Here is a 26,470-nt window from a genome sequence, read left to right on the forward strand (position 1 = left end):
TGGACCTCCAGCAGGTGTGCCTGCGGAGGGTCCGCTGGTCCCGCGGCTCCGGTGGAGCACCTGCGGGAGGTCCACCGGAGCCGCGGGGCCAGCGGACCCTCCGCAGGCACGTCTGCAGGAGGTCCACCGGAGCCGCGAGACCAGCGACCGCCAGAGCGCCCCCCGCGGCGTGCTGCCCTGCTTGAGGCAGCGCAATTCCTAGAGCCACCCCTGCCTGCCACACAGGGTGAAATCAAAGGGGTGGTAAGGGGGAAACCAGCAGGGAATGACAAAGAGAAGATGCATGCCAAGGGCCCTTGGGAAAACAGTGGGGAAGCTGTTAATTTGGGAATACCCCCTGCATGGCTCCAGCTAGGCTAGCGAAGTGTATTCCTCCCAGGCGGACAGGGGCGGCTCTAGGTATTTTGCTGCCCCAAGCACGGCAGGCAGGCTGCCTTCGGTGGCTTGCCTGCGGGAGGTCCCCCGTCCTGCGGATTCGGCGGCACACCTGCGGGAGGTCTTTCAAAGCCGCGGGACCAGCGGACCCTCCGCAGGCAAGCCGCAAAAGGCAACCTGCCTATTGCCCTCGTGGCGACCGGCAGAGCGCCCCCCGTGGCTTGCCGCCCCAGGCATGCGCTTGGCTTGCTGGTGCCTGGAGCCGCCCCTGCAGGCGGAACACAGGGTCAAAGAGGCTATTAAAACCCAAGAGATGCTGTCCTCGGCAGGAAGGGGCGGGGAGGGGCCAGCAGGGCAGCTGGAGGTGAGTCTCTGACAGGCTATGTCTACACTACAAGCAGGGGTGTGATTCAGGCGGGTTTGTGCTCAGCACAGCTCAGCCCTGTAACCCCTGCCTGCTTGGTGTGGTGTGCTGTCCCCCTCTAGCGACCAGCGAGTGATGAGCAAGCTACAACTTTGGCTCGGTGAGATGTGTCTTTCAGCTTATACAGTAGAAGCTCATTTGTTAAGCTCCAGAGGTCCCAGGTTTGATTCTGGCTGCCAACCAGAGTCAAGATGAATGTTGCCTCCAACACAGGAAGGGGCCTGAGTTCATTTGCTGATGGTTCTGGGAGGGCACTTTTGAACGTGACATGGCCCCTGCATGATCTTGCTTTAAAAATAAATTCTAAGCAGTGCTATGCTTTTATTGGCAAGCCCCTGCCCTCTTGAAACAAAGCCTGCGACTCCCCAGTGCTGTGGGAGAGGTTAGAACCTGGCCCTTTGAACCTGCCACCCTCCTGGTTATCATTCCAAATTTCACCCTGAGAACCAGAATGATTGGCTTGCACAGAAAACCAGGACAAAGTGAACACACTGCCTGATCCATGGCTACTGAGCCCCTGCTGCTGCCTGGGATGTAGCTGGGAGCAGCAGGTGCCAAACCTCGCTCAGAATCAGGTCCCTGCTGAACACTTGCATAACTCATCTATTTTTTAAATAGAACTTTAAAAAACTTGCTGATGAGCAGTATGTGAACTGGAGAGGGCTTTGTGTCAGCAGCTCTCAGTTGGCCATTTGCAGCAGCGGTTTCTCTTGAGACATGGCCCATCCTCTAATGAGAGTTTGTTTTTCTGTTTCTTGCAGCAACTTAGAGACGGAGAAGTTGTGTGGTAAGTAGGGCCACCAGCTTGGTACCTCTAAATGAATTAGTCCCAGGAGATTGTTTCAGAATTGCCCAGGTTTCTTACTTTAAAGCATCTGGCAGTAGTCACTGGCAGAGACAGGACACTGGGCTAGATGGACCTCGGGTCTGAGCCAGTCTGGCCGTTCCTATTTGTGCATCTCATCCAGTTGTGACAGGATGATATTGCAGGAACTCTGCAAGTTGAAAAGCATGGGGTTTTCCCCTGGGTGGGACATTTTGATCCCTGGGAAGGAAAGGGCATTTTGCTCTATTCCATGGGTGTCAATCTGGAGTCATTGCACTGATTTCAATGCACTTAACATGAGTTAGCAGAGAGCAGAATTTGACCTCATTTCATTATGTCTGGCACTGTAATGCCTGCTGTGTAGAAAATGAGCCTCAGCTGCCATTCCAGGTGAGGGCACAGAACACAATAATATCCCAGCAGCAGGTTTCCTAGGAAATAGCAGAATGGAGACAGACCTTGACGGAATTGCTTTGAAATCTAACCTTGATCTTCTGTCCCACTCCAGATTATTTCTCAGAACACCTGGGAGAATACAGACATGTGCTTTCTGCTCTGGAAGCACTGAACACTGCTGTCCTGGCTGCCATGGACAAAACCAAACTGGTAAGGATGGGGCCCTACAAAATCCAGGACCCACACTGTGGGGAGGAGAGAACACATTGGCGCAGTGAAACCTGGGTCTTCGTAATGAGTGCTTCCATGCCCTCAGATTCTTGCTTAATACCCCTTGAGGGGAATGTCAGTCCTTGCATGAGTGTGTAAATGATAATGTTATTAACCAGCTAGTGTGTATGTGTACCACCGCCCGCTAGTATATGGAACTGAAACTCTTCAGCTGTTTGTCATGGGCCCTATACTGCTAGCAACCTATGCAGATTCTAACTGAGCCTGAGTGGTAGGAGTTGTGTGTTTGGAGCAGAGAGTTCTGAGTTCTATCTTTGCTATCCCCATGAAATTCTGAGCGATGGTGGGGTGTGTACAGCACAGGAACAAGCAGGGTGTCCGGGGAGGCTGCAGCCTTGTCACAATGTGAAAAACAGGCTATTGTAGTGCTGAACTGACTGTAGCGCATGGGCTGGATGCAGCAAAACATGTTCTCTGTCTCAATATGCAGGCAGGCAGCATGGTATCCTGGTAAGAAAAAAGAGTGGCTTTTAAAAGTCACAGCAACATGCCCTGGTACCTGCCTGGGTTTGGAAAGCACAGAGGCATCGTGGGACTGGGGAGTAGGCAGGCCAGGCCCTTGCATGCATTTAGCTAATGGAGTCTCTGGCTTGTGGGTGCTGAGGAGACTTGTTTGGATTTTTATTCTTGAGTGTTCCTGCAGCAGGGACAGGTGGTAACGTGGCCTCAGTTGTGTGTGTGTGTGTGTACACACTCATGTATCTTTTGTGCTGGTAAGTGTGCTTTTTTATGAAACCAGGGCATGTGTGCACCTGCTAGTGAGCACACACTAGACACTAAGCATTTCCAGCTAACTGCAGCTCCTAAGAGAATCTCTGCCTTCCCACTAACTAGCCTTGGGGTGGCCCGGGACAATGGCCAGTAATTCTCGAGCTAGGTTTGTACCCTTCCTGCAGGTATCTATGAGGGAAGGACAGAAGCTCATTGTCCAACATTACCTGCAAGAGACATTTGACAAGCTGGTCTTGTACTGAGCCTTGATGGGACTCCCACCTTTCCCTCTAGCCCAGCTCTGCCCCTCAGTACATGACAATGAATCATCCCTCCACTGCCTTTCTTTGATCCCGTTATATGTTCACATGCTTTCCCTGTTAAGGTTTTCCCTCCATTCTCGGTGCCAATAGCCTGCCAAGCCCCCCTGCATTTCCTGGCTCTTTCAGGACAGTTACCATCACATGTGCTCTTTGTTTGAGTTCCTCTGGCAAAGCAGCTCCTGTGCTAGTCATTAGGAGGTAGAACAGTCTCCATGTCTGTAGCTTGCAGTGGCCTGAGTTGCTCTCGCTAGCTAACTAGACGGCTGTGTGGGATATATCCACACACAGCTGGCTCTCCGGCTGGTGGGTTATCACGGTGGAATGATGGAATCCTGTAGATTCCCTAAGAGTTGCAGCCAAAATAAAACCCCCATATTCAACCAATGTGAGTAATAACCTCATGGTGCTGCTGCTCTGCTGTCACCCCAGTAGGAACAAGGCTGGCTTGACAGAGAGGGAATCGCACCATGCGCATGCCTGTGGCTGTCTCACTGCTTGTGGAACAGACACGTCTAGTCAAGGTGTTATCATAGGTAGAGCTGGAGGAATACTGCCCAGGAATAGTCACAGGTATTTGTTCCAGTTTTAAAGTTAATACGCTTCGTCCAAGTGCATGATCCTTATATGTTTGCTTTCTACAGAGAGACCAGGGGCTGATTGCTAAAGGTATTTAGGTGCCTACAGATGCCTTGCTTTGGAGAATCCCAGTGGGTGCCTATCTGCATCTTTAGGCACCTAAATATCTTTAACAGGCTGCCCTAAGAAGCCAGTTTGCTGGCAGGAATGTTTAGAGAAGCAGGGAATTTTGAGTGAATAGTAGGAAAAAATGTAGAACTCCACACTTGAAATCTGACTCTGAGAGTTACCTTGTCCACTCAGGGTAGGGACAACACCAGGTCACCTGAGGTCTGAGTCCATTCAAAACTAACCAACGCAGCTTGAGTATTGAATGTCGAATGGGATGAGGGGCAGATCCAACCCTGATTCCCAGAAAGTATCCAGAGATAATGACTCGGTTTGAGAAAATAACGAAGGGCTCAGGACAATCCACAAACAGAAGAAGAGGCTAAATTCACTGGATGAATTCCTGGCTAGGAGTCACTTGCTTAGTCCAGTTGCATGTGCTTTCCCTCTTGCTCTATTTTATAAGCTCCCTTTGCATGGTTGGAAGGCAAATCTGTGACTCGTAACTAGGCCAGGCAGGCCAGGCCCTGCCTGCTTGTGCGTTGTATGGCAGAGAGTCTGCAGCAGAGAGCGTTCCATGCTAAATACAGCTGGGAGAACGCCTCTGTGAATAATGGATGGGAACGCTCCCTGGGAATCAGCGGCCCCTTTTTGTATCTTAAGTGTGTAAATTGGCTTGAGTCTGTACTCAAGGGCTTATTTCATTCACAGCTGCAGGGTGGGATGGAATTCCCAGAGATCTTTCTTTCCATTTCACATGAAGCAGTTCAGACTTGGTGTGCAGCAGATTGTGTGTGTGTGTGAGAGAGAGAAAGAGGCAGAAGGGAGAAGCGTGTGAGTGAGTGAGAGATGGAGAAGGCGTACATGTGTGTTTCCAAGTCGTTATGCTTCAAAAGTATAGGAGCTAGGGGAGCAGGGCCACTGCCCAGCTCTGCCAGCCAAGGAGGGTTGGCGTCATGGATAGGGTGACCAGACAGCAAGTATGAAAAATCGGGACAGGGGGTGGGGGGTAATAGGAGCCTATATAAGAAAAAGACCCAAAAATTGGGACTGTCCCTATAAAATCGGGACATCTGGTCACCCTAGTCATGGATGTTCGTCCCCCTCGAAAATCAGGCTCCAGGGATATTGAGTTTAATGCCCAAAACTGAGTCATCCAGATTTAGGGTACATTTTGGAAAATCAGGCCCTAAGTGACTTGCCCACTATCACACCATGACAAAGCCAGGAATGGAACCCAGGCTCCCAGTCGTGTGCTCTAACCACCAGACAACACTCCCTCCCATTAGGCAAATGGTTAACTTTAAAGTGATTGCTCAGAAATAAAACTATTCAAGGCAGTACACGGCATTGCTGCACAGAATTCCAGACCTCAGCTCCATCTGCCAGCCATTGCTCCCTTCAATCTCCTCATTAAAAGGGAAGCAAGAGGCAGAAATATGCAAATCCCTGCATTCATAGAAGCCCTGCATACAGGATATGGCTGCACACGAAAAGATTCTGACACCTGCTACCCACTCACTGGCATAAACAAGGCAATCGGAATCAGAAGAACATGTGAACAGCAGGCTGTTACACCATGGGGCTGTCACCGCAGCCAAGATTTGCTTCAGCTCTAGGGGGAGAGAGAATCATTCACAATAGGTGTCAGTCAGAAAGTCCTGAGTTTGTTTCCATTGGGGTGGAAGGGAGGATGGCTCAGTGGGTAGCACCACACGCTCCCCTTGTGCGTGAAATGGGACAGAGAGACCTAGCAAGTTATGGAAAAGGAGAAGAGGCTCGTGAAGGAGGAGGACTGAGACCCACTTGTTCCTGTTGCCCTCCTATGGTGAAAAAGTACAACAGCATAAAGGGACAGGGCAAATTCCTTCCTGCTCCCAGCAGGCGATCAGCTTGTGCCGTGAGGACAGGGGGTCCTTGTAATTTTTATCCTCAGTGCTGTGACTGCAGACACATCAATTATAGGTGGCACATGATGCAACAATGCCTAGAGTTAATGATGCCTAATGCTTCTCATTATAAACCCTCCTTTTCAGTTGCTTATAACTTGGCCAGACTTTAATCATTTAAGCTAAATTTTCCATGTTGGGTGTCTGCCTCAGGCTGAATTCTTTTGGAAAGTTTCAGCAAAAATGTTTCGGCATTTCCCAAGAGCAAGATTCGGGAGGAATGAATTAGTTGTTTATCAAGTAAATAGGAAAATAGAGGTTCCAATTCCCACAATTCTCTGGTTATTTAGGACTCCCACACGGTAAATAAAATTGGCATATTCCAGATGTCCCCATCACCTCCATTCAATATCCTCATTAAAAAGGAAGCAAAAGGTAGAAATATGCCCCATCCCATATGGTTTTTTGTTTCCAGGATAGATTCTGTTCTCAGCATGGTCTGTGTGTAAAGGTTTATTAGACACAGGTACAGGGCAAGATGAAAGTATCTCCAGATGGTGTCTTTTGTAATGAGTTAATTCTTTGCGTATTCAGGTGTTTCTACAAAGGACAGTGCAATTACCGCCTGCTTCACAGTGTGGCACCCACGTGATCTATTCATTCATTTAACAGTCACTGGTTTAATTATGATGAAGCTCACTGGGACGTTAAAGATGGCTGTATAGGCCTGTTCAGCAGGCACCTCGCGCACACATTCTCTTAAATGAACTTGTCACTTTTCTTTATCGCCTCTGACTCAGCTCCTTCAGCTTGAGCAGATTCTCTCCCAGCATTCTATGCAATCCACTGACATTTCTGTGGATAACAGAAGCAAGAAGGCCAGGCTGAAATGCTAGATTTCAGTGTATGGAAATGTAATGCGGTTCCAGGATCAATGCTAGACATATGATATGAGACAGTGGAGGGGGTTTTTCCGCCTAGGGCGTTGGATCAGGGTGGTAGCTCAGAGCTAACTCCTGCTTGTTATACTCATGGTAATTGTCACATTGACTTGAATGGGGCTACATATGTGAGTAAGGAGGGTCAGGTTAGGGTTTACTATCCATAGCCAAAGTAGACAGCAGGGGATGAAGTCTGGTTTCTTATTAATGTGATGTGCCCATAGGCTAAGCCATTAGAATAAATGAGTCAACACATAAGTAACTAGCTCTAAAAACATCAGGGATTTTCCAAAGCAAGTAAGTGACTCAGGAGCCTAAGTACCAGTGATTTTCAGTGAGACTTAGGCTCCTAAGTCACTTAGACACTTTTGAAAATTTTCCCTGTTGCCTCTTTCCTGCCTATGTCTTCATCACATTCCCTCTTCACTCAGACTGGCCCAGCTCCCATGGAAAGTAATCGGGATTATTACTTATCCTAGAGCGCTGGCCAAAGTCTGTCAGAGTTAAGGCCCCCAAATTGTTTCCATCCAAACCGCCTGTTTTCATTCATCCATCACTTTCGAATTTTTCAATTGCTGGGCTGAAGTTTTCCAGACTTGGTCTCTGTCCCAAGGGAATTTGGGGGAATGGTGGTTAAGCAAAAACAGCCCAAGTGTCTTAGAATTAGAGGATAAAGAAGAAAATAGTTTTTCTGATATTAAAAAAATTTCTGTTCATCGCTTTTTTTTTCTTCTTCTTTTGAACAGCCCTAAAGTCAAACTGGCTGTGAATTTTAAGTTCCAATTTGGCAGGGATGTAGCCGTCCAGCAGGAGCAGTGCAAGGTTTTGTTCTGGGGGGAATTGGTGTTGATTTGCTAGTTACCTGTGATTGAAAATCACCAGACAGGGTATGGGCAATCGATTTCTTTGCTAAGCAATTTAGTGGCACTCCAAAAGAAGGCCGAGTTACACTTGTGTGCGGAGCTAACTTAGCTGAGCAATACACAGCTGTGTCTCCTGACGGGCAACTTTCTAGCTATTTCAGAGAAATGGAAGATCTCTTCCTGTTCCCACGTTCCCCACCGTGATGCTCTTTGTCTACAGGAAGATGCTTGGAGCCAGTACATGCAGAATTCTCTCCTTCTGTCCTCCAGTGACTTTCATAATTCCTTGCACTTCCCAAACTTTATTTAATGACACTTCATACCACTCCCCGAGCCGGCAAGCAAATTGCTCCTGTTTAACCCGTGGGGTAAGCGACACACAGAGAGAATAAGGGACTTGCCCAAGGTCTCAAAGGAGGTGGGGTTCAGAGCTGGGAATGAATCCCAGTTCTCTGATGAATCCCAGTTCTCTGATCACAGACTGCTTTCCATCCGCAGCATGTGCGCTGGGATGGGATTACTCAGAGTCACCTCCTTTTCTACTATACATTGAGGTCTATGGTGGGGAAGGCTCTAGGCAAATGTAAAGCAGTTTCTTGAAGCCCATTTTACAGGTAGAAAAACTGTGACGCAGCAAGGTTGTGATGTGGGGAACACTTCACATCCTGGCTCTGCCATTTACTTGCTGCATGACCTTGGTCACATCACTGAACCTCTCTTAACATCAGTGTCCCTGTCTGGAAAACCGAGGTTCTCATGCTTACCCACCTCGGCGCAGCATTTTGAGATCTGGGGATGCAAAAATGCTGTCTATGTTCAAAGCCCAGTACAAAGACCCAGATCCTCAAAGAGATTTAGACTCCTACCTTCCATGAAGTCATTATTACAGAAATAAAAATGAAGGCACAGAATCAGCACCTGGCTTGCTTGGGCAGCACTGGGGTTCTGGGACCGGCATAGGCCTCTCTTCTAAAAAGGCATGGGTCTTGTCCTAGCTTTGACACCTATTTGCTGTTTGATCTTGGGCAAGTTATTTAACTTCACAGTTAGCACTGCTCTTCTGCATCAGCCTCATTCATTCCCCCTCCCCCAAACTCTCTAAATGACTGGGGAAGCACTGCCAGTGCAAATTCTTGTGATATGTTTATTTTTGCTCCAGTATTTGCAGTGCTTTTGCTTCCACACACATTCCTGTGAGTAAAAACCCCTTCACTCATCTTTGCGCCCAAGCAAATGGATGGGTTTCATCCGTGCCTCGCTGCCAGTGCCCTGCGATAATGCACAGAGTGCAGCTGATTCTCAGAGATATCCCAGTGGTGGGAAGATAGAGCTGGGCTTTCCTGGGAAGGAGAAAGGTGTCCTGGAAATGGAAGGTGGTGTAATTAGTCTTTATTAAAGTATCACCCTGGAGACTAATTTTCTGTTTGTGGAGCTGGGTTGCTTATGTTTTCCTCTTTAGGGTGGCTAATTATTTGAGACGAATCTATGCAAACAGATTATCGTCCTCTGGTAAGCGGAAGAGCCACATCCCCGGTGCTTCCTATAGGGATTAGCTGTCGGAGAGCACCGTGCATAACAGCAGCAAATGCAGCCTTCTGTGCACGCCGAGGCTTAGAGCCAGCTGACAGACCTCAAAGCTAGGTGACTGATGCAGCAACTTCCCTTTACAGAGGAACACGTCCATCTACTCTACCACAGTGCCTCCACGTCTGACGTTTTCACAAGGCTTTGCAGGGGTGCGTTACCAGCTTAATGGGCTGCACTCTCCTAATGAAGGAGTGTAACCACCCTAAGTCACCATCCCTCCTTCTTGCTCTCCTGAGTGTGCAGAGAGCTTGCACAAGGCCCCCTGCACCATGTAAACCCCAGGGGAATACTGAATGTGGACTTGTAAGGGGCCTGGGAGGAGAACCCTCCTGGGTCGCCACCCCACTCCAGGTGTGCCTCTAAAAACACCAGTGGGACAGAGGGTGTAGTCAGCAGAAGGGTGGACATGCTCTCAGGGGAACAAGGCTGCAGTTCCCTAAGGGGCACATGCTTTTTAGGGGTTGCCAGGTGTCTGGTTTTCGACTGGAACGCCCAGTTGAAAAGGGACCCTGGCGGCTCTGGTCAGCACTCCTGACCGGGCCGTTAAAAGTCCTGTGGGCAGTGCAGCGGGGCTAAGGTAGGCTCCCTGTCTGCCCTGCTTCCACACAGCTCCCAGAAGCAGCCGGCATGTCCAGCAACTAGGCGCAGAGGTGATCAGGGAAGCGCCGCGTGCTGCCCGAGTCCGCAGTGCTGGCTTCCACGGCCAATGGAAGCTGTGGGGGCGAAGCCTGCAAGCATGGGCAGCATGCACTGCACAGAACCACCTGGCCATGCCTCTGCCTAGGGGCCGGACATGCTGCCACTTCTGGGAGCTGCTCAGAGCCAGGGCAGGCAAGGAGCCTGCTTTGGCCCCATTGTGCCACCGACCGGGAGCCACCCAGAGGTAAGCGCAGCCCAGCTAGAGTTTGCATCCCGAGCCCCCTGCCCCAGGTCGGAACCCCCTCCTGCACCCTAACTCCATCCCAGAGCCTGCACACCACAACCCCTCCTGCACCCCAACCCCCTGCTCCAGCCCAGAGCCCCCTCCTGCACCCCAAACTCCTCATCCCCAGCCGCACCCCAGAGCCCACATCCCCAGCTGGAGCCCTCACCCACTCCCACACCCCAACCCTCTGCCACAGCCCAGTGAAAGTGAGTGAGGGTGGGGGAGAGCGAGAGACAGAGGGAGGGAGCTGGAGTGAGTGGAGACGGGGCCTCAGAGAAGGGGCAGGGCAGGGGGTGGAGCCTCAGGGAAGGGGCGTGGCAAGGGTGTTCTGTTTTGTGCAATGAGAAAGTGGGCAACCCTAGTGTTTATGCTCTAGGGCCCAGGCTGGCGTTCCATTGGCAGGGAGGGCTGGACCTCCCTTCGCCTCCAGGAGGGTGGGGGACGCTGGCTCTCAGAACCTGGAGGGAAAAAGAGGCTAGAAAATGTGGTTCCCCATAGCAGCCATGACAAGGGACAAACATGGTGGGGAAAGAAAAGGATTGTGTAGAAAGCCCCTTTCCAGGGCCAGATCTAGAAGGAAGCAGGTTGGGCCTTTGGGACTCTGCAGAATTCTGGGCAAACAAATTCTCTGTTCTTTGATTGGCTCTTGCAATTGTTTCTTTGTAGAAATTTTGAAGCTGCTGCCTCGGCCAAGTGTCTGCGGCACTGCAGAGACTCGCTGAGTGTTCTGGACAAACCAGGCTAAAGCCCAAGGCAGGGGCTGTCATAAACAGACAGTTAAGGGTTAATTCCTCTTTTACCTGTAAAGGTTAAGAAGTTCACATAGCCTAGCTGACACCTGACCAGAGGAACCAATGGGGAGACAAGATGTTTTCAAAGAGGGAGGAGGGAAATCAGTCTTTTGTCTGTTCAGAAAGGTTTGTGCCGGAGTGAAGGATCCAGGAATCAGCCATCTAACATTTCTTAAACGTAGTAAGTGTTTAGAGAAGGAATGTATTAGATTCTGTTTATTTTCTTTTGTGACTTTGTTTTTGCATAGAGGGAGAATCAAATTGGGTTTCTTTGTGTAACTAAGGTTTTTGCCCAGAGGTACATCCTCTGTGTTTTGGATCTGTTGTCTATGAGAGTAGCTTGCATACTAATCTCACAGAGATAGTCCTTTCACCCTTTTTCTTTAATTAAAAGTCTTCTTTTAAGAACCTGATTGATTTTTCCTTGTTTTAAGATCCAAGGGTTTTTTGGATCTGGGCTCACCAGGAATTGGTGGGAGGTCAATCAGTCTCAGTCCTGCCAGGAACAGGGGGATAAAGACTGGGGAAATATTTTGGGGGGAGACAGAGTTTCCAAATGGCTCTCCCATAAACATTTGTTTAAACTATTTGGTGGTGGCAGCTACTAGATCTAAGCTGGTAAATAAGCTTGGGGATTATCTCATGCAGGTCCCCACATCTGTACCCTAACGTTCAGAGTGGGGGTGACACCTTGACAGGGGCCATATTCAGATTTGTTTACAAATCCCAGGGATTTGCCTTTACTTTTTGTCCTGACCCATCTCAGGGTGGCCTCTGGCAGAGAGGCTGTCTGACAAGGGGCAACTTGGCAGCGACTGCACACCATGCGTTGGCTCAGAACAGGCTGGTTTGGAGAGAGCCCCGGTAGGTCAAGTAAGGGGCCATCAGATCTGTGCTTCTGCTGGGAACCCCCGGCACCTCCAGGGTGTGAGAGGGCTGGGCCTGCCTGTAGGTTGGGGGAGTTTTGAATTCAGACACCCCAACTCCCACTTAGCTCCCTGCACAAAGGTCTATTTGCAGGGAGAGGTGAATTTCACCCAGCGAGCGTAAGGATCCCTAGTCGGCCTGGTGGGGAACTCCACCATGGACCATTGGGTGTAGGACAATACTGATTCACCAGCTCTGACAGGCAGGGGGACAAGAGAGGGGGAGCCATGCCCCACAGTAGCCCAGTGGCTGGTGCACTCCACTGGGTTGTGGCAGACTTGGGATCATATCCCTGCTCTGGAGCAGTGACTTGAACCAGGCTCTCCCCCACGGTGCGTGTCCTAACCCCTGGGCTGTGGAGTCCATCTCTGAATTGTTTATCCCAAGTGGAACAGCTCTAGCCGCAGAGCTGGTGGTCAGGCCAAGGCTCAGGTCCCTGCTCCAAATCAGGCACGGTGGGGACTTAAATCTGAGTCTTGCACATGCCAGATGAGTGCCCCGGCCACTGGGTTATTGGCTGCTCTGAGATGGGAGCACCCTGTTTTTTCATGAGAAATCTGGAAGGTCTCAGTTTTGTTCTGCACTGAAATTTCCTTCAAAATATAAATCTTGTTTTCCGGCCCCACACCATGGCAGTGCCTCGATGTAAGCAGAACTGGCGATCAGACCTGTTCGCTGGCTGAAAAGCAGGCTAAGAAAATGCAGCCTTATTATCTAGTGCCTTTGGACTGGGACTCTGGAAAGCTCAGTTATTCCTCCTCCTGCCATTGGCTTTCTGGACAAGTCCCTTTGCACCTCTGTGCCTCAGTTTCCCCGTTTGTAAACTGGGGATAAAAATGCTGGTCCTCTTTGTAAAGTGCTTTGAGACCAACAGATTAAAACCTAGACAACTTTTGTTTTATGTACTGCTTTATGTTGCCCTGTTTTCAAATAATTTATGAACACCTGTTTCTCCTGAGCTTGCTTGTAGCGAATCATTGTAGTGGATGAATAATGGGTCCCTTGGAAAGGCAACATCAGGAGCCAACAAATTAGCATTCTGTACCCTTCCTCCTCAGCGGATGCTAGAGTGGGTCCATGGGCAATTAGTTCCAGACGGCTTTTGCAGTAAACAGAAGAGAGTGTCTGAGTTTGTGCAAATCAAGCAAATACAAAAGAATGATGCTGGCAGCGATTTCAGCGCCAAAAGCTTTAGCTAGAGAGAATGAGACTGTGCACAGATGGAGTCTCTCCAGGAATCCCCAGCCCATATTCGGGTTCCCCGCAAACCGACGCCCTGATCCCATTGTAATAGTCTCTTTATTTGGATTTCCTTCCAGCTGGGGCAAAAGGAGATTGAAACAGCAGGGGGAGCTCTCGCCACACCAGCCAAGGAGGAGAGGCGGGGGAGTTGGTGGGGAACACTGCGTAGATATGGTTTCATCGGAGGATGGAAAGCTGTTCTCTCCCCCTTGCTGCCACCCCCTGCTCATAATCAGACACACCGAGTACTGGAGAGGCAGAGAGCATAGGCCTGGGTGCTGCCATAGTAAAACCAAGCCAGAGATTTTCAAAGTGGCCTCCGGGGTTGGATTCATTTGAACAGGATCTGAACAGCCTGATGGCTCAAGTAGTGCATGCAATCTCAGCCTCCGGGTAGAGCAACCCCTTTGCATGAGGATAAGTGGTTTGTATCTGTCGCTGTGCTGTCGTGCTCTTGGTTTAGCCAACCTGGGTTGAGACTCTCTGCCTTATGCTCATCTGCCTGGTGGCTGGGTGTGTACCTGGGTGTGCAGCTGCAAATCCCTACCCAGGACTCCAAATAACACCCCACATGCTGGGGAGCTCAGTCTGAACCGGACTCCAGAGTTCCTGCTTCTGGCCCACCTCCAGCCACGTGGGAAGTTCCTGGCTAGCCCACACTGAGCTCCCGTCACCACCTGAACGGCTTTGTGGTGAGCTGACCTGCAGCTGAGACCTGTCCAGGCAGCCAAGGCCGGGGCCCATTTAGTTGCTTCTCTAGAAGGTTCTGATTCATGGCCTGACAGGTAAATGAGGAGGTTCATTTAAAACACAGAAGAAAGTACACCTGCAGTAACGTTGCCTTGCCAAGTGCTCTCCCAGTGGCTGAGGTAAGAAGCTGTATTAACAGCTGCTGTCCCCTCCCGCTCAGGTCTGAGAGGAGAGCTGGCTCTAGCCTGACACTTCTGAACATTTGAAGCCATGGGAACACTGGCTCAATTAATGGCCATGTCCTCTGGGGTTTTTGTCTCCTGACAGAAATGTTTCCCACTCCTTGTAATCCGGGTTACTCAGCGGATTTGGGAGAGCGTCCCAATGACGCAGTTAAATCATAAACCCCTCTTCTCTTCGGTGAGACATTGTGTCCAGGCTGTGCAACAGGAGTTGCATCTGCTATCTACTCTAGAAATGAATGTTACTGATCATTGCTGCAGAGCTAGGCTTTGTGACAGTCGTATGGCACCCTAAAGGAGGGTAATTCAGTGGTACGGGCAGGGGTGGCTCCAGGCACCAGCACGCCAAGCGCGTGCCTGGGGCGGCAAGCCACGGGGGGCGCTCTGCCGGTCGCCGCAAGGGCGGCAGGCAGGTTGCCTTTGGCGGCTTGCCTGCGGAAGGTTTGCTGGTCCCGCGTCTTCGGTGGACCTCCCGCAGGCGCGCCGCTGAATCCGTGGGACCGGGGACCTCCCGCAGGCAAGCCGCCGAAGGCAGCCTGCCTGCCATGCTTGGGGTGGCAAAATACCTAGAGCTGCCCCTGGGTACGGGGTTCTCAACTGGAGGGTGCTCATGACAGAGGAGCAGCCAGGCCAAACTGGAGTGGGCAGCATTGCAGCCCCATGCGTGAGGGCTGTTGTATCCTGACGCTATTGTAAGGTGGGGGCTGGGTCTTGAAGCAAGGATGCTAAGGTGGGGCATGTCGAGCTTTTCAGAATCCACCTTTGTAATAGTACAATTAGCTGCGTGTTAGTTAATAATCCCCACTTCTATAGCATCTCTCATCAGCAGATCTCAAAGCACTTCACAGGCTGTCATGTATTTATCCCCACAACACCCTTGTGGGCGCCCCCAGCCCGGATACACAAGGGACGTTACAAATGGCTGTGCGGACGTGGCTTGAGCTCTCGAGCCTGAGGGGGATGCCTGAGAGCCTGAGCTCCAGCGACTACATAGCTCTCTTTAGCACTCTAGGATGAGCCCCACCTATACAAGTCTGTGAACCCAGGCTGGGAGCCTTACTCCCAGGTGCAGTGTAGACATTCCCACAGGGCCAGGGCAGTGTTGTTAATTCCATTGTGCCTCAGTTCCCCCTCTGTACAGCGAGGCTGAGTGACTTGCCCAAGGTCAGACAGGAAATCTGTGGCAAAGCAGGAAACTGAATCTGGGTCTTCTCGGTTCCAAGCCAACACCCTAACAACTGGGCCCTCCTTCCTCACCAAAGCTGTTGGGAACAATCAGTGGAGTGGAGCTAAGCTCAGGACCCCAGTGAGGGGGCACAGCTGGCTTTATGCCATCCTTGCCATCCCCCAATCCTAGGGGAATTTGGAGGCCATTTCATCCCCCAGTACAAGTGAGAGCCGTCTCGGGGCTCAAGTTGCTCTCAAATGGTGGGCGAGCCTTGTGCTAACCCACTGCACAGGGGGTGAATTTCACCCTGTATGTGGCGTTTCACTAAGAGTTTGTCTGGCCAAAGATCCCTTCCCTTTCACCTCAGCAAGTGATGGCAAGCACTTCCAGGGAGCACTGGTAACTACGGGGGCTCAGGAAGGCCATCTGTTCATTCCCAGTGAGGAGCAGCTGTAGCAACAGCAGGAGACGAGGTAATCATCCCTAAACCTCCCTGCTGGGAGGTAACCACAGCTTCTCATCAGCCAGAGCAGAGGAGGGGATGGAAGTGCCAGTCCCTTTGGAAAGAAGAATTCTGTGCCATCTGGAAGGTGACTCTTAGCCCAGTGGAATCCAGGTATAGCAAAATGAAACATCGTTGATTTTGCAACCTTTATTCACTTTGTGGACATTCACTTATTTTAATTTGGGGAAACTGAGGTACAGGAAAGGGGCAGTAACTTGCCCAAGGTCTTGCAACAAGCCAGTGGCAGGGCTGAGGTTAGAACTCTATCCATTGGTCTGCACTGCCTCCTAGTCCTGGCTCCTGGACTGGAGAGACCATTGGTCTGTTGCAACATTCCTGCACAGGCTTGTGTGACATGGGAACTGTTCACAAACCTGTGGATGTGTATAAAAGCCTAGGAGTGGGCTCTCCCAAATCTACAGCCCCAATGAGCAGGACTGAACAAGCCCTGAAGCGTTAGGCTTGAGTGAGCCTGGATCCTCATTATATACAACACTTGCCCCCTTCCTCCCGCACAGACGTTTCGCTAGCACTCTCGGAAATGCCAGCGTTGACAGGGTTAAACTCAAGTGCTTTCTTTCGGGACTTACAAAATTATGGAGCCCTCAACTTCTCCAGGGGTCAGAGTGAGATGCAATAGGAATGGGAAATGTTCAACCTTGACAATGTTGTGGGAATCTGTTCTGGACACCCGCACTCTGGAGAGCAAATTCACAACATCCAGCAAGGGAGGAAATCTGACAGGCTTCTGATGTTTTTGGTGATTCATTTCTCCTCCAGTCTGAGTGACCCAGAGTTCACACCGAGCGGGGAGCCTGTGATTTGAAGGGGTTCACCATTTCATCATGTTCCTCTCCCCTTCTTGTTCTGATCGAGCACTGTTTGAACACAGCAGATCTTCTGTCTGTAATTTGATTTGAGCCTGGAAAGTTTGAATGGACTGGAAATTAGAAGTGACTCAGAAAGGAGCTCAGTGACTTACTGCAGATAGGATACTAGGGAAAAAGCAATAGTTATTGAGTTCACTTATGTTCCTCTCTCTCGCATGCATGCACCCCAGCTGCCCAGGGGATGAGGTCGTCTTCTCCCTGTCCCATGCTACCACAGCAGTAGTATATGGGCTCAGGTCTGTTACCCTTACTCCGCTTGTGTAGTTCAACTTCCATGATAAAGAGATTGCACTACAGTACTTGTACTAGGTGAACTGAAAAATACTATCTTTTTTTACAGTGCAAATATTTGTGATAAAAAATAATTATAAAGTGAGCACTGTAATACTTTGTATTCTGTGTTGTAACTGAAATAAATGTATTTGAAAATGTAGTAAACATCCAAAAATATTTAAATAAATGGTATTCTGTTATTGTTTAAGAGTGTGATTAATCGCACAATTAATCACAATTAATGTTTTTAATCGCTTGACGGCCCTAATTTGAATGATACTAAAGTAGGGTGAAAATCAGAAAATGAATAATACTTTTTGTAGAACCCAGGAATTTTTTGGTAAAAATCAGTTTAAACTGAAAGCAAAGGGACTTAAGCAAACACAACACAAGGAAGACCATGGGCTCCGTGTACATGCAGTGCACACTGACAGAAGGAGCTTTTTGGATGGTGTAAGAACACCAGTTCCCAGAAAGAAAATGTCTATGCTGACAGGAGCCCTGATCCGTCGACATAGCTGTGTCCGCTGGGGTGTGGTTTATACACACCCCTGTCCGACGTTGCTATGCTGCTGTAAGTTTTAAGTGTAGACCTAGCCTGTCATAAGCAGCCCCATCAAAGTAAGTGCTGCCCAATATAAGTGTTACAAAACTGGCCTTGCAGCTGATAGAGGGCGTGTGGGACAGTCTGCTGGGATAGAAAACTGCTGCCTGAGTGAGGAGACTGTGGGGAGACCACTTCCTGCAGCCAGGGGTCAGTGAAGAGGGGGATAATGGGGAATGGGCAGAGGAACCGTTGAGGCAACAAAGGAAATGGAGGAGCCATGGGGTGAGGTGTGAACCACGAAGGGAGGAGAATGACAACAAATGGGCCCCCGGACAGCTAAACATAGAAGCTGCTGCCGAATTGCCCTCACCGTGGAAACGCGCCTGCCGCCCTAAGGGCACACGGACTGCCCCCGCCCTCCGTGGCGGCAATTCAGCGCGCTGCTTGGGGGCAAAACAACAGGGACTGCCACCCCTTGCAGATTGCCGCCCCAAGCACCAGCTTGGAATGCTGGTGCCTGGAGCCGGCCCTGCTCCAGCCACCCCAACTCTGCGCACCCCCTGCAGCCAGAGTCACCCACAGCCACCAGATGCGCTCTGTGTGCTCTCGCCAGCCACCCGCAGTGCTCCTTCCAGCCGGAGCTGCCGCTGCCTGGGAGATGTATTGCAAGCGCAGTCAGAGTGCCTGCCCCCTCCCACCCCATCCCCAGCAGCTGCCCATTAGCAGTGCTGCAAGAGCTAGCTCCCCTATGGGCACAGAGCTGCCCCGTCCCAGCCCCTGCGCTGTGCCCGGCGCGCCCAGCAGGAGCACTCACGTGGGCTGCAGCCAGGTGGTGCTGCTTGCCGGCGGGGAGTCTGTGGCAGGGCTGGCACAGAGCCCAGGTCTCCCTGTGCCCATCCTCACCTCCCCGTAGGGCCTGGGGCATGGCTGAGCGCCGCGCAGGACAGGACCAGCCTGTCCCACGCCAGCGCCTCCCTCCCACTTACCTCCGCCCGGGTCCAGAGCATCTGGGTCCTGCTCTGCGGGCAGCTCAGCCAATCGAGCCCCTGGAAAAGGGCTGCACTGCAGGCGGCACCGGCAGCATATCCTGCAGCTCTGTGCGGTAGCCACTAGCATCTCTGAGAAGCCTCTGCCCACCCCCCACACCATTGAAGGGATTCTTGGCCAGGGCTCGCAGGGCCCCTGCGGGGCCCGGGGCCTGGGGCCAATTGCCCCACTTGCCCCCCTCCTCTGGGCGGCCCTGGCCATTAGCTATTAGGAGGGTGCCCTTATTTGAATTGCTTGTGCAATTTCAGTCATTTTGCATGCAAATTAGGCACACAACTGGGTCTGTGTTTTTTGTGTATAAAATTGCATCCCTACATTGTTTCAAAATCAGGCCCGCAATGTGTGGTTTAGAGTTAAGACCTTCTGCAGAGTGCTGGGAGATGGTGTCTCAGGATAATGGGGTCAACAGGCAGTATTATAGCCCAGATAATCATGTCCAGGGACAGCGGGAACACTCTTACAAACCTGCCTTCGCACACACAAACAGGCATTTCGTGTTACATAACTTTGACAAGCCATCACATATCAGTTTCCTCAGTCACTGTGTTCCATTGCAAATGTTTGGAGGCATGGGAAGGGGCATGAGAAGTGCGTGGCACCATTTGAAATATTGCCCTTCTGATCTCGGCCTGTGTTTTGCCTTCCGGATGATATTACTGATCATGAAAGAACTGCAAAGGGAAAGACCGCTCTGTATTATCTGAGTTTGTTGTGTAGACACCAATAGAATGCTTGGGCACTGGACAGCTCTTCTACAGGAAGAGAGTCAATTCTACCTCCTAGGAGTAAGGCAGTGAATAGTAGATTCTGTTTTAGCCACAGTCAGTCATTTGAGATGCTCATTTTCCTTCCTCCTGAGCCCCCTCAGTGGTGACAATGCTTCCGCCATGGACTGTAGCCAGAGAGCGCCTCACCAAGGAGCAGGGAGTGCAGTCTGTACCAGAAAGGGACCCCCTCCATCAGGGGGTCCTGGAAACACCCCTCATCCAGTTCAAAAACCATGATCACCAGAAGCAAGACTGAACCCATGGTCTTCCTTATGTTGTGACACCTCTTCTTTGCCTTCTCCTTGTCTCCTTTCCTTTCACCCCAGAGGGCTGAGGCTGGTGCAGGTGGCAAGCCCAGATTGTCTGCCAGCTGAGGATTTCCCATCCTTGGTGTATGGCCGTCACTGGGGGGTGGCACAGTCCAGTGGGGATGGGAGGTGGTTATTTGAGCTGCGATGCACAGAGCTGGTCTGGAAAGTAACAAATTTTCCCATTACTTCTCCCTTACTGGTGTGAGGGCTAAGCAGGTGAATAGCCAGGGTCAGTATATCCCTCAGAGGCCAATGGAACGTCCCCAAGGACTTAGTAGACAAATCCAAATGTTGTGTTCTGTTTTCCCCTGCTGTGGCAGCAGAGTATGTAGTGTATGCAGCATATGCATGTTGTGTGTGCTGGGTATGAGTTGTGTCAATGGTAAGTGACTGTTATGTGTGTTTTCCTCTCTTCCTTTTTGTGTTTGGTTAGCCCACTGATCCCTCTTGCTAATGGTTGTAAGCTCCTTTGTCTGGTTTCATATGCATGAAGCACCCTGCAAACTGGCAAACAATGACAAGTAATAACAGTGAATAACCTAACGATGACACCTCGGTAATGAGGGTATGTCCTCAGTGGATACTTACCAATTTCTTCTTGTAAAACAGTGTTTGAATCACACTGCCTCCTTCTCCAGACCTTTTCCTCGTACCCTTGCTTTGGCATTCTGATTGTCTTTCTCGAGATAGAATTTCTCATGCTGGGGCTTCCTAATGGTAAGGGCCACTCTTCCTTGGGTGGGTGGTCAGGGTAATTCTGCTGCCTCCCCCATCTTGGGAGATATGCCTCTGACTAGCAGGTCAGTTGTAAAAGCCACCAAACACCTACTGTGAGGTCATCAAGATGTAGTTTTGCAGCGAGTATTCAGTGACTTCAAGACTTGCCCCTGAGTGTGACCCTGGGACTTGGTCCCTGGATATGAAGAGCTGGAGTGGCGTTAAAGTCTGTAGAGGAGATAGTTGTACTGGGAATAAATTTCATTCTGCAGATTTGAATTAAGTTTGAGGCCATCCCTAAACCACTTCTGAGATACACAACCCCATTGCACCATCCCCCGAGCAAGAAGTATCTGCAAAGAAAACTGCTTATGGATTCAGTGATATTTTCCTTTCTCAGAATATTGCTAGGCAGCAGCCTCTCCAGAGCTAAAGTGGCAAACTTAGAGTCAGCCGAGAATGCTGGCATAACTCCATTAACTTTAGGGGAGCAACGCTTGCAGAGAACTGGGTCTTGAGTGTCCAGAATTAGGCCAATTATGCACCAAGTCTCTAAAATCCAAGACCAAAAATTGCCTGAGTCTCAAAACTGACAGGTTGGGTCTGGGTCCAAGGTAGAATTTTTCTGCTTGATTTGAAATGAAATGTACAAGGGGTTCCTGAGTTAGGGCATCCTAAAAATAGTATGCAGAAGGGAAAAGGTCTCTTAATTTTTGTCACTTTATAAGAAAATGCGAGAGAATGAGAGAGAGAAACTTAGCTAACTAGCCTCCCCTAGCTGAGATCTGACGTCCACCACCATAGTTTACCTGATTTAATGTAAAAATCAGAATTATTAACTTTGTATTAGGAATCTTGCTATGGCAACATGGGGAAAGAATGCTTTCTATATTCTATCACCCGCACCACTACTCTCCTCCAAACCCTGCTCCATTTGGCTCTTCTGAGTTCTGCTAGAGTGAGTCCAGTAGACAAATGGGGTGTTTCTCCTCCTGACATTCATAAGTACAGCTTGATTGGGGATTCCTTCTACAATCTGCAGGGCAAAGATCCATCCTATTGAAATTCAGGGACTTGAAAAAAAATAAGGAAATTCTCCAACAAAACTTTAAGGTGAAGTTAAAGTTGCAGCAGCACATCCAGTGTTGGGTGCTTTGTATCCCTGCAAGGCACTAGAATTTTAGTGTTGTCTATACACAAACTGGAACCAAAATAATTAAATCAGTTTTCATTCATGCCAGCTTCAGTTATTTTGGTATAAGCCTATTTGTGGCCACGCTTGTTTCAGATTAAGAGTGGCCACACACAGACTTCCATTGAAATAATCATAGGTGTGAATTAAAAGCAGTTTAATTACTTTGGTTCCAGTTTGTGTGTCGACAGCCCCAGAAATAGAAACTCAGGAAATCCAGGAGTAAGGTGGTATTTCTCAAACAATGCACTAATATGCACTCAGATAATGATACCCTTAACTCTGCCCCTGGAGAGAGGACAGGAAACTGGGATGCCAGATGCATTGCTTTTCTTTGTTACAGAGACCTTTGCATTCCTGCCTTGGCTTTAATTGTATAGACAGAATTATACCATTTTGGGCCAAAACAGTGGTTATTTATTAGAAACTAATTGAACTTTTTGTGGACATATGCTGCCCCGCACTCCTGGTACTCGCCCTTTCTCATCCACATATGCCGGAAGGATTTAAGCGAGGCTGCCATGGACCCTCCAGCCCAGACTGCCATACTCCTCTTTGGGGCAGCCAGAATTTTAATCCGGTAGCCTTTGCCATATAACAAAGCATCCAGCTCTGAGCACATCCTCTCAGGGAAGCCAGGAAACATTGATGAGCCCCCTGATAACACAGTGTTACCAATAATGTCTCCCTTGCACTCATCTGGCACCTTCTGGAGGCTTTGGAAAGCTAAAAGGTGGATGCCTGGAGAGTTTTGGTCTAGCAGTTTTGGTTGGAAGAGTGGCTCTGGGCAGCAGAACCGCTCCTTATCCAGAGTTATCCAGTGCCCATCAGGGGTCTTAAAACCCATTGGGAACTGGTGAGCTTTGTCTTGGAGGTCTCCTTCATAGTCCATGGACACGTAGCAGCACTGCTTCTTCATCTGGGTCACTGTCGTCTTCTGCAAGGTACAGAGCAGCTGTGGGTCGTTGGAGCTCTTCAGCAGCAGGGTATGCATGTGCTTGGAAAGGAAAAACCCAGCCACGTCCAGGCGATAGGTGGCCTCCCTCCAGATCTGCCCAGCGCAGATGGAAGTGACATGGGACACCCCAGCCCCGGTCTCCACAGCCAGGCCAGTGACCCTGCCACAGGAGCAGAGGGAGAGGAGCCCCGTGTTAGCCACATGCAAGGCTGGAACACCGAAGTCCTCGAAGAACACCTCGGCCACCTTCTCCCTATTGGTTGTGGGGCAGGAGGGTGAGTCTGTCATGAGCAGCGGGCACGCCTCAGGGGACAGTCTCAGCTCACAAAAGAAAAGGTGGCTCCACAGATTTTGCATGGCTTCCCAGTCAGTGATGATGCCATGCCTGAGCGGGTGGGTTTTGGATGCCCTGGCACCGCCTGTCCCACAGCCAGTGGCGATGAGATGGCATGGGGTCTCCTGCGTCACAGCTGGGCAGATGGGAGGCATGGACGTGGTCTTCAACACAGACCTTGGCTTGTCATCTCCAGCAAAGCCGGCCCGAGTGAAGCAACTACCATTGTCGACGATAACCGCAACCTTTCCCATAGTGTTAGCTGCACCACCAAACTGTCTGAACTTTATCCACCTCTGACGTCAGGATGTAGGAGACGCGCAGTCAGGGATTAGAGGGAAGAAGGGAATTGGAAAGCTTGCCTCATCCTGCAACAAAACAAATGGATTATCTATAATGCAGTTCTAATCGATTACCAGTTAAATACAAACCCATTGTTAATGCAGGATTACAACTGAGAAACGCAATGATCTCAGGACATGCCCACAAGCCGGGGGGTGCTCAGCAGCAGTGACTTGGATGTGCCGTTGAGTTGCCTCCTTCTGGAGTTGGTCTGGTTGGACACTTTTGGCCGTCTCATCGTGCCTTGTCACGTAAACACAATCATGCTGCTACTTCAGCTCAGCAGCACGTTGCATCGAAACAGCCTCCCGTCACAATGGGAGTGCTCCTAAAGTCCGAAGGAATGATCCGGAAGAATAGCAATCCAAAGTGCTGCTCGGGTGCTTCTAGGCTGAGATTTTTTTCAAAGCTGCCTAGGGGATTCGGATGCCCAACCACATTAACTTTAAATCTCGGCTGTAGTGCACTATCTATGGCCTGGGGCTGGTTTTCCTACGCCAGACTGGTCGTAGGACATTTCTGTCTTAGCACGGCCACATGAAAATGGCAGCTCCCAGTGTGTGTGTCAATGTGGCTTGATAGCTGTCTAGCCTTGTGCGGGTACCAAGCAGAATGTGCACCACGCATGCAGCCATGAATATGCAGAGTGAGCACGAGGCCAGAGATGCACTGATGCTTGGCTACCTAGGGCTAGAAAATCAGGTTCTACAGCCCTCTAAAAGTTATTGCCAATGTAGTTGCTTATAATAATAATAGGAGATATACCTATCTTCTAGAACTGGAAGGGACTTTGAAAGGTCATGGAGTCCAGCCCCCTGTCTTCACTAGCAGGACCAAGTACTGATTGTTGCCCCAGATCCTTAAGTGGCCCCTTTAAGGGCTGAACTCACAACCCTAGTTTAGCAGGCCAATGCTCAAACCACTGAGTTATCCTCCCCCACCCCCACCCCCAAATACATCACAACTCCGAGTCTGTGCTATGTACAGAGGGTCTATGCTACGCTCTGTATCACTTCACCCTAAAGACTTAAATAGTGCTTAGACCTTGTGCTGATTCTCCCTGAAAACTGCATTTCCCCCCTCATTAGTTGATACCTGCATGCCTATTGGGAAGGGCGATCTTTAATGGTGCTAAAAATGACATTGTGTGTGTGCTCGGTGTGACATTTTCTACTGTTCTTTCCAAATCAAAACTGTGCAAACCTGGCAAACTCACGCATTCCTCCGTGGGGGCTGTGGATCCTTTAGCGGTATCAGTGTTCAGGCTTTTATCACTTGTCTTAGCTTACCAAATAGTCACAGAGCCTTCCCACCCCACACGCACCTCAGAAAGGACCGAATGGATTTTGTTCAAATTAAAAAATAAAGCCCCCCCAGCTTTGGGCTGTGGTTGTGAAATTTCGCTCCCAAAGGAAATGTTTAAGGAAAATTGTGAGCAGCTGATAATTGGGGTTTGGACTGGAAGGATTTTCTCCACCTTATGGTGCAACCCTCTGAGAAATGGGCTGTCCGTGGCACACACTGATACGAGGTTACTTGCTGCTGTTGGGAAACTCTCCTAAAAATGTCTGTCCCCCCACACTGGGCCACGTTATATAGTGCAGAGCTACCCAGGATATGGGCATGGCAAAGGGGGTTCTGGTGATGTAGGGAGTAGAGCTGGTTGGAAAAATTCCAGCTACATGTTTTTCGTCGGATTTTGCAGATTGTTGAGATCAAAACATTTTGAGGAAACGGTTTGATTTTGATGAAATTCCTCCAGAAACCTGGCAGGATCCGTCAGAAACTTGCCTTCTCTCCTGTCAGATCACCCGCCCAGCTCCTCAGCAGCCCACCAGGCAGGTGGCAGGGGGTGCAAAGCCTGGAAGCTGTAGGCTCCCAGGATCCGTGGCTCTGGGACAGCCATGCAGACAGACTACCTTGGTGTCAGGGATCCAGTGTCCTGGGCAGCCCACCAGGTGGACTGCCCCACAGCCAAAGCTCCATTCCCCTTTGTGAAGCACTTTGAAGTTTTTGATTTTAATTTTCCATCAGAACAAAACAAGATTTCAAACTAATGAAATCCTCCATCGAAATGGAGTGACATTTCTCTGCCCAGCCCTTGCCGGACGACCTTGCTGGGCACCATTTGGGGTTACCTTATCTAACACGATCATATAGTTAAATCCGATGTTCGGCAGTCTCCTCCATGCCATCCTCTTCTCACTTGTCTCTCCTGTTTTCTTTCTCCATCCTACACTGCCCCCAGATGAATGGGTTGATAGCAGCGGTGGCCACATTGCTGAGAGCTCCCCATGGCAGTTTGGCACTTGTCAAATAAATGTTCATATGTTGTTGAATTCCAACCCAAATGTGCTCAGCCCTGTTGACTGGGCCTAGGAACTTCCTGCAGCTATAAAACCCTGCAGCTCAGTTTTGTCACAGGGTGAGGGTGGCCTTGGGTGCGTTCTAGGGCTCCAAAAGGGCCTTTATGTTGCATTTAGGGCACCCCTCTCTAAAAGAGCATTATTTCCTCTGGGGGAGATGTGTTGGAACTGCTTCCTGATTGCAGCCCCACACAAACCCAGATTCTGATACCCTCCCTGCTGGGATGGAATCATGTATGGTGTGACGCCCTCACCTGATGATTTCCATGTGTTCATCTCCCCTTCCCTCTGACCCCTGGATCCTCTTGGAGCTGGCCTAGGATAGACGTTAGGGTTCCAGTGGGGGGACGCATTCCTGGGAGTTCTGGAATCTTTCCCTCCCCCATGTGGCTTCTGTTCCTAGGAAGGGATTGTTAGCTCCCCTGACCTCATAGGCCTGTGTGTGTGTGTGTGTGTGTGTGTGCTGGAACTGGTGATGCCAGTAGAATGCATTGTAATACCAATGCCCTGACTCCTCATGGGCATCAGCAGGGCTAGCTCTGGCTTTTTGGCCGCCCCAAGCAAAAAAAATAGTGTGGGGGCCGGAGCAGCAAAGCAGGGGAAAAAAATAAAAAACACGGAGCGGCAAAGCGGGGGGTGGGGGTGGGGGAAACACAAAAAAACCATGCGGCTGGAGCGGCAAAGTGGGGGCGGGGGACAGCGCGGCCGGCAAAGCAAGGAAAACAAACAAACAAACAAACCCTACAGGGCAGCTGGAGCCAGGGTGCAGGGGGACTCCCTGTGCTGCAGAGTGTGCGCCCGGTCTAGTGGGGGGGGGGGAGGGGAAGGGAGCAGGACAGAGAGAGGGAAGGGGGGCGGCCAGGGCTTCAACGGGGCACTCACCCCGCGGCCCTGACCGCCGCGCCACCTGCCAGGAGGGCTCTGCG

General features: G+C 50.3%; 2 protein-coding genes across 5 annotated transcripts in view; one reads left to right on the forward strand and one right to left on the reverse strand.

The window, feature by feature from the left end:
* Nucleotides 1-26,470, forward strand: part of NECAB3 (N-terminal EF-hand calcium binding protein 3) — a 131,844-nt gene that overhangs the window by 78,842 nt on the left and 26,532 nt on the right. For all 4 annotated transcript variants that reach the window (XM_044986670.1, XM_044986672.1, XM_044986669.1 and 1 more), the window contains exons 4-5: nucleotides 1,561-1,586; nucleotides 2,134-2,231. In XM_044986670.1, coding sequence (XP_044842605.1) covers nucleotides 1,561-1,586; nucleotides 2,134-2,231 — 124 coding nt within the window. The remainder of the gene's footprint in view (nucleotides 1-1,560; nucleotides 1,587-2,133; nucleotides 2,232-26,470) is intronic.
* ACTL10 (actin like 10) lies at nucleotides 21,949-25,927 on the reverse strand. The gene is made up of 2 exons (XM_044986668.1): nucleotides 25,799-25,927; nucleotides 21,949-23,204 (listed from the first exon to the last, which is right to left on the reverse strand). Exon 2 carries the CDS (start codon nucleotides 23,088-23,090, stop codon nucleotides 21,972-21,974), a length of 1,119 nt encoding a protein of 372 aa, XP_044842603.1. The 5' UTR covers nucleotides 23,091-23,204; nucleotides 25,799-25,927; the 3' UTR covers nucleotides 21,949-21,971.

This window comes from Mauremys mutica, chromosome 13 (genome assembly GCF_020497125.1).
Source record: "Mauremys mutica isolate MM-2020 ecotype Southern chromosome 13, ASM2049712v1, whole genome shotgun sequence".
Taxonomy (NCBI): domain Eukaryota; kingdom Metazoa; phylum Chordata; order Testudines; family Geoemydidae; genus Mauremys; species Mauremys mutica.

Excerpts from the sequence above, each read along its gene's own strand:
- ACTL10 (XM_044986668.1), bottom strand. The coding sequence starts at position 23,090 with ATGGGAAAGGTTGCGGTTATCGTCGACAATGGTAGTTGCTTCACTCGG.